The sequence below is a fragment of the Odontesthes bonariensis genome, chromosome 12 (assembly GCF_027942865.1).
Source record: "Odontesthes bonariensis isolate fOdoBon6 chromosome 12, fOdoBon6.hap1, whole genome shotgun sequence".
Lineage (NCBI taxonomy): Eukaryota > Metazoa > Chordata > Actinopteri > Atheriniformes > Atherinopsidae > Odontesthes > Odontesthes bonariensis.
The window spans coordinates 23,830,521-23,838,191 of NC_134517.1; the positions used below are offsets into that span (position 1 = coordinate 23,830,521).

General features: G+C 40.6%; 1 protein-coding gene across 2 annotated transcripts; it reads right to left on the reverse strand.

Annotated features, from left to right (window-relative positions):
- Positions 1 to 400: 400 nt before the first annotated feature.
- Positions 401 to 4,145, reverse strand: tmem169b (transmembrane protein 169b). Of its 2 annotated transcripts, none has more exons than XM_075478733.1 (3): positions 4,032 to 4,145; positions 3,131 to 3,446; positions 401 to 2,647 (listed from the first exon to the last, which is right to left on the reverse strand). In XM_075478733.1, the coding sequence occupies exons 2-3, from the start codon at positions 3,402 to 3,404 to the stop codon at positions 2,013 to 2,015; spliced, it is 909 nt and encodes a 302-aa protein (XP_075334848.1). In that variant the 5' UTR covers positions 3,405 to 3,446; positions 4,032 to 4,145; the 3' UTR covers positions 401 to 2,012. The 2 variants fall into 2 exon arrangements, with proteins under 2 accessions (XP_075334848.1, XP_075334849.1); XM_075478734.1 differs by having other exon boundaries at positions 3,131 to 3,510.
- Between the last annotated feature and the right edge of the window lie 3,526 nt (positions 4,146 to 7,671).

Here is a 7,671-nt window from a genome sequence, read left to right on the forward strand (position 1 = left end):
ATTTTAAAAATAATCCCATTACTGAAAAGTAGGAATACAACATTTTATTCGATTTGTGTAATTCTTTTCTTTGCATCTTGTCAATTCATGAAAGGAATGTGGAATACAGATTCAATCCAAAACCAATGGTCAAAGTCCTCACTACCGTCTCCTTTGTAAAAAATGAAAATAAATACAATAACAGGGCTACCCACAAACATTTAAACATAACCCAACATACTTGAATATTTGACTCACTGAGTGTGTAAACCATCTGATCCTTTCAAACAAACAAGTGCACATTCATTCATTTTTAATGATAGCTGTTTGCAGTACAATTATGTCAAAGTGCCAGAGGATTAAACACCTAGCTACAACAGCTTTTGAAGTGTAGACCGAGCCGTGCCGAGCCGTATCGAGCCGTGCCGAGCTAGTGCAAATGCGCCAACCCTTAGATATATCAAATTGATCTAAGTGAAATCTAAAATATGATAGAAGTTCCCAACTAAAAAAGAATGACAGAACTTGATTGAGAATCTGATTTTTCAGTGAAAATAACCAAAGTAGTTACAGTTCACAAACACCCATTGAGGTGATGCTTTTAATATTAAAAGAAAGAAACATCAGCTTATCCTGATTATAACATTTACATGGCTGAATAAAAGATGCAAGATCTGTCAACTCAATCAAGCGCCTACAGCCCAGAAACCAACATGCACTCACATCCCCATGTACATCTTTCCTCAGTGTTATCTGTCTCACTATGTTTGAGACAACTTCATTAAACACAGAAATCACCAGGAATCACACAGCTGTTGTAACTTATTTGTATTAAAAGCTGGTAATATTCAATATCCATCGTAATTTTTAATCAAGCCAAATAAAACGACTTTAATCAGCAATGGATTAAACCAGCTAGATTGTGTAGGTAAAGCCTGATATTCCGATGAGCACAAGCGTTTATCTTCCACTGGAATTATGATTAAAACACCAATAATAACATTTTCGCTGTGGGTCAATGCCACACGCATTGCTCACATCATCCTTGTGCAGAACATGCGCATTGAAGCATTCAATGTGTATTAATCTGCAACAAAATAGTGCCATGAAGTGAAGAAATATAGGGAAAACAGTGCAGTCTTCAGTAGTAACTGATGTTTGTGGGATTGTGTTTCTTAGGAAGAGGAAAGAGGCTAACAAACTGTTGCTTTTGGTCATAACATTTGATTTGTTGAAAATATTAAAACAAATAAATCTTGTCCCCCACAGGACAAGATTATTGTTTTAGTCAAAGTTGTGCTCATGGTGGAAATTCCAAATTTAGCCCATCAGCCTCAGTCCAATAACTTAGAGGGATCACAATGACTTCACAAACAAAACGGCATTGCCTTCAAGGATACTGAGACATTTGATGTCATTGCACAGTACGGTGATCACAAACATTTAGGTAAAGATATTTACAGATTAACTGAAACTGAAGTGTAAACCTTCACACTCATGTAATGTGTGTAAGCATCCACAGCCTGGCCATGCAACCAAGGCCCATGTGTTCTGAAAGGTCTCCAAGTTCTGTTCAGTAATAACAGATAGCTATTTGGTGACCTGTGTGAGTCTATAAAGAACCTGTACATAGAAAAACGGACCCGTCGATATCCACATATGTTCAGGGTTCAATAAAGGTTCGTAAAACCAGTTCAGCACCTACGGACAGCTCAGGCAGTGATTAACAAGTTGTACTTTGTAAGAAAGTGTGTTGAAGTAGCTTTTAGACAGTTTGACGAAAAGAAAAAAAAAATCTTGTGAAATTGTCCTTTTCATTTATTTGGATGGATACTGTGGATTTAAGGAAGATCTTAGAGCCTTCATTAAAAGGGCCATTTTACTTGAGCCATGAAATAAGACCTTAAAAAAAGAATTTTGCCAAACTGCCTTTACAACCAGTCCTGTGTAACAGACTTCTAACTTCTGGTGCTCATCTCGAAACACTTTTGAAGACGACAGGAATATGTTCCGTGACCTCAGTATCTACTCCTTCACACTGATGATGTTTGGGCAAGTTCACTGGGCGCCTTGCTCTGCAGGGTCCCAGAAACGGTATCAGAGTCCAGCAGCTCCACAATGCTGTAGGGTGAACAGTCCTCAAGTCCCAGCTTCCCGCAGGCCCAGCCACAGAAGCCTTTCTCCATGTCTCGCACCGCCTGCCACCACTCGCTGAAGGCCCAGGACACCTGCACCACAGCCGAGTACAGAGCCAGCGACAGAGCCATGGGCATGATGAGCATGGGGTAGAAGATGATGAGAAAGGGGCAAATTGTAATCTTGTGCCAGAACGTCCGCTCCTCGTTGTACACCAGGAAGACGTTGTACCAGGTGAGCGTGCCGTAGTAGAAGGAGGTGATGAAGGAGAGGAGGAAAACCACAGGAGCACATGAGATGCTCCACAGGACAACGTGGGGTCCCTGACACACACCTAAGGTGCAAGAGCGTTTTGATCCTTCCCCCGCCTCGCACTCTGCATCGAGACGCTCTTTTGACTTGGCCAGATCCCTGAGTTCTTTCTCTGTCAAAGTGACATGTATGTCTACCACCTGACCCTTCTTCTTTCCTCGCGTGATGGTGCCAGTCAGGGTCACATAGCGGCTGTCTGGGGGAAGGTTCCATCCTCCTCCTGTCCAGAGATGACATGAAGTGATAGATGCGTCAGCAGTGTTTCACACTTACTTTTTGTTTTCACTTCTAAAGTAATTCAAGCGATGTCTTACAAAGTCAGAAAGTTCAAAGACTGTGAAGGCCTTTGGCGAAAAAACTCAGCAAAGTAAGAATAATGTTTCTCAGCTTCGAGAATTTGAGGATTTTTCAATCATTTACACATGATTTTTTTTGAGAGATTCAGAAAATGAAGAGGAATCTCAAAATAAGAAACAAGACTAATAATAATAAACACTTCATGTCTAAGGGAGCCAGACAGATAAATCTGTGAAGATGCTAAATGAAGTTTTGAAGCAACCTATGCATCTTGTGAAATCATTTTCAGAGAAGGATTTGCTTATTACAGCAAGACAACACAGACAACATTGTGCGCATATGATTTCAACATAAAATAAAACTAAGACATGGAAATCCTTGAAAGAAGGATCACTTAAACTCTCACCTTCGCCTGTGGGTGTGCAGAGGAACTTCGCTCCTTCCTCGGAGTTCCTCTCTGCTCCCTCCTCACCACCTTGCTCCTCACCAGGTCCCCTTTCCATTTCAGAGCGGAACACAATAATGGACTCTGGACGTGGCTCTTTCTTCTTCCTCCTCTTCCTCCTCATAGAGGGTCCCGCTTCTCCATCGGCCACATGATTACCAGATATGTCCGATCTTAAGGAGACCATTTGGGGGCTGCCTTCTCCTTCAGTTTGAGTATCATCTGCCTGTGCCATGCTCTCTTTCACACAAGTGACTCTCTGGCTCCTTTGCTGATGCTTTATGTACGGAGATTAATTGTGAAATATTAAGATGCAGAAACTGCAATACATCCAACCATTGCTTTTGTAAACAGTAGCACACATTCACAAAAGGGGAAAAGGAGAAAGAACCATTAGGAAACGATTTATTTATTATTTTAGTCACTATCTAATCCTGAGTGTGCAGTCATCCTGGCCCAGATTCTGCACAGTTGTCAGTTGATCTAATGGCATCTGGATGAATAGGAAAAATCGCACCGGATGTAACACAAACAAAGCATGATAGCCTAGATTTGTTCAGTGTAAGGGAGGGGGGAGTGGGGGTGGTCTTTCCTTGGATGACAGCACGGCTTGTCAAAGAGCTGCGAGATCAAGCTAATATCATTCAATCCCCTTTACATTCACGAAAACAGAAAAACCACACAATCATTGATTGTTCCAAAAGACTGCATCGTTTCTCATGGTTCAAATCGACAATGAAACCCCTTCATACAGCTGATCCCCTCCCATTTAAATCCCACCCATGTCCGCTCTTTTGTCTGCAGACATCAGCCGGCGAATGTGTGTTGCTACTTCAATACTACAAAGGAAAAGCAATCTTACCTTTTATAAGGTGCAGGAGCAGCGGGTAGAAACAGCCGTGTGAGAATAAATTACCGGGTCTGTCTGACACATTGCACGGACACACTCATCACAGCCTGTGTTTTTGACGATACAGATGCGCTACGCAAAAAGATTTCCAGAATAGCACAAATCCCGCCCCTCCTCTAACCTCTGTCACACCAATCCAAACCGTCCATGGTCCTCGGTCCTGCCGCCGCAGCAAGCAGAAAAAAGATGGGGGGAAAACTTCACCGGCATCTGTGAAAATAGCAAGAAATAAATTTGTACAGTTAGATGTATTTAAGGATTTTATATTACAATAGGTGTGTGCCAAAGCGCAACACAAAAGAGGGAGGTATTACCACAATATTGAGGAGAAAATTCATGACCAAAATGCTGCAGGATGCTCAGTTATTGCCTTTGCATAAATATTTTATCATATGAAAAAAATTAAAAAGTGTTCTGATGTGTATCATCATTCGTTTTTAACATATTAATTAAAGAACATGAATGAAAATGGTACTATGGTACCACTAAGTTTAAAAAAAGCAAAAAAGTAGTCTATAACAGCAAATCAGTGAGGTCACATGATGTGATGGTCACTAAATTTGATTTTACACCTGTGATTAATCCAAATCGTTTTTGTGCGCGAAATTTAATTTATAAGGTAGCTTTCTTACTAAGAGGACATTACAACTTGAACTCTTGTTCTTCATAAGCTTGGTTATTAAAAATTTAACACAGAACCATTTTTTTTTCACGTACAAGAACATTTCCCTGGTTGAGTATGTTATCTTTTAACTGCTAACAGCCACTGTATTCAGCTAACGTCTGGACGCTTGTGTAAAAATGAATAAGGAGGGTTCACTTAATAATATCGACAGCCTCCTCTTTCAATTAGGTAACTGTGATGACTTTTTTAATTTATGTGTTTTTTTCTCTTTTATTTACAGTAATTTGTCTCGTGTCTTGGTTTAGCCGGAGTTACTGCTGGACCAAATGTCCGTTGCAAGCTAACTAGTTAGCTAACGACAACCTGTAAATTCATAACGTAAACATTTTGGGGTGTATGTTTTAATATGAGTTAATTTTTTATTCGTTTTGTGTTTCGTAGCTCTTCAAACTCGAGAGCTTTCTCAAAAGAAGAACGAAATCGATCAACAAATTAAAGGTTTGTCTGATTTGTCGTGTTACAACCCTCCATTGGCACTTCTCCATTATAGACATGGCTCAAACAAAATTGCCCCCAATTTATTACTACAGCATGTTTATGATTGGTTCTCTCTTCTCAGATCAGCTAAGGATCCATATCCCTAGCATATGGATAATTTACTTCATTATAAATTGTTCAGAGGTTCCCTTTTTCCTAAGCATAAGCATTGCTCCCCATATACATGAACAAATTATGAAACAGCTGGCCCCTGGTCACACGTTTCCCACCCACCCCAACAACTGTGGAACTTGGAGATGCAATCTTTTGTCTCCTATTTGTTAAATATGAATGCTTTCTTTTTAGCACTGTCGCCTCACAGCAAGATGGTTCCTGATTCAAAACGTGGCTGGGGCCTTTCTGTTTTGAGTTTGCAGTTCTCCCTGTACATGTGGTGGTTCCCTCTGGGTACTCCTGCTTTCTCTATAGTCCAAAAACATGCATTTCTCAGATAAAACAAACAGCCTTTTTACTTTTGGGGATCCAGTGTCTGTACCTTGTCGATGCTCAGTGATTGCTGCTTGCGGCTTTTCTGAAAAATGTCCATCCACTTTTTTCACATATCACATATCAAGCATCTTATTACATGCAAGTGTCAAAGGCTTTAACGTGTGTCCCGTAACAGGTGTTAAACAGTCTAGGGCTCCCTGAGAATCATATAGGTTAATGTTCTGTTCGTGTTTATATTACAGTATTGTGTACTGTGTTACGTGGTGCTCCTCAAGTGTTTAAACTATTTTTGTCAACAGTTTGCAGAGCCAACATTGCTGAGAGGAGGTCTTACATTGATACAGTGAGCAGTAATATCAAGAAACTTGAAGAGGAAATCAGTGCGATGCAGAATACTGTAATGCAGATTAAAGTGAATGCAAAAAGGTAAGATAATCAAAAAAAAGAAGGGGTTTCACTTAATCAGATTCAATTGTCACTTTTATGAGTGCATTATTCTGTGCTGGTTTTATATTATTTTGTTTTGTTATCCATGCAACTCCAGCATGAAGGCGACCAACAGCCTGCTTCTTCTGTATGAGCAGACGCTGAAAGCAGAACTGGAGAGCAGAAAAAACAGCTACAACAATGACCTGTGAGTTCCACTTGCACTTAAGATTTCTGGTCAAAATGTTAGTGGTCACTGTAACAAACAAAGCTGAATTGTTCTTTATTTGTGACCCCACAAGGGAAGTCTACGAAGAGAGGATTTCAAGTTGCAGAATAACTCTGAAGTCACACAAAGAATGTTATTTCCAAAACCCTCTCGCTCAAGAGCTCCTCGCGCTGCAAGCCGAAAAAGAGGAGATTGAGCGTAGAATCCAGGCATTTGATGATCACGTGACAATAAAACAGAAGGAGCTGGACCTTCTCACCAGTAATAAACTCTTTTATTTCATTGCTTCTTGCCCTGGCAGAGCTGAGATATTTGTAGCTCTTTATGTAATCATTTGATATCTGTCTGAGCAGGTCCAGCAGGGAATTCTGTTTCCACTGAGACGCCACCAGACAGGTGAATCTTACAAACAGCAAAGAATAATCATTCAAAGTTTCTCACAAAGCAGATTTTTCCTCTGACTGAGTCGGTTTGTCTTTGTGGTGTTTTCAGCCAGCAGCCTGTAATGGAAGAAGAACATTTTACTAAGGAGGACAGTGATTCCTCTATTGACATCTCATCTCTTCATCTCAGCCAGGCATCATTTTGGCGTTTTAAAACCAATCAAATTCCTGAAGTTGCGAATTGTAAAAGTGTAGCCGGTTCTGTTTCTATCGAGCCTCTTTAATAACCTCTATCTTGATTTTGCAGAGTGGTCATAAAACATCTGTAGAGGCAAATGCTGAAGAGGTCCCTGAACAAAACCAGGTCCAGGATTCACCCACCCGTACTTCCCCCGAAAAAGCAAGTGAAGAGCAGTGGTCCTGTGGTAAGGAAGACAACATCTGAACATGTATTTAGGCAGATTCCCTTTTCTCAAAGTGCCAGAGGTTGTTTTGTGTGGATATTATTATCATATCAAATTCCATCAGTGGGAATATTTATTTCTCCAGAGCAAAGTCAGCCAGATGAAATGCATTCTGAGACACGGGACCAGGAAACGTCACAAGAGGACCAGGTCAAAGTAAATTTGTATTTGCTATACTTGGACTGACCTCTAAAGGGCAAAGTGGTCACTTAAGGTATTGGCTGATTCATCCTGTCTGCCAGCTGCCTCAGTGTATCACGCGTGCGCTGGTTTTGAGATCCCCACCTCATAGCACGCTTTGCATTAACAAACAAATTCCTTGATTTTACGGCTTTTTACTAGTCAGAAGAATTTCCACTCACTCCATGTTTCTCGTTATTATATCAGAACTGAGGGGCTCGATGGCAGCATCTGTCTCCAGAATAAATCTGAATTTGATGTGGTTACACCACAGATGTCAGTGTTCAACAGGCTCATT

What these genes read in the sequence shown, in the direction of transcription:
- tmem169b (XM_075478733.1), bottom strand. Translation starts at nt 3,404, where the DNA reads ATGGCACAGGCAGATGATACTCAAACTGAAGGAGAAGGCAGCCCCCAA. An exon ending in CTGCACACCCACAGGCGAAG is followed by an intron (nt 2,648 to 3,130) that starts GTGAGAGTTTAA and finishes ATCTCTGGACAG; the next exon opens with GAGGAGGATGGAACCTTCCC.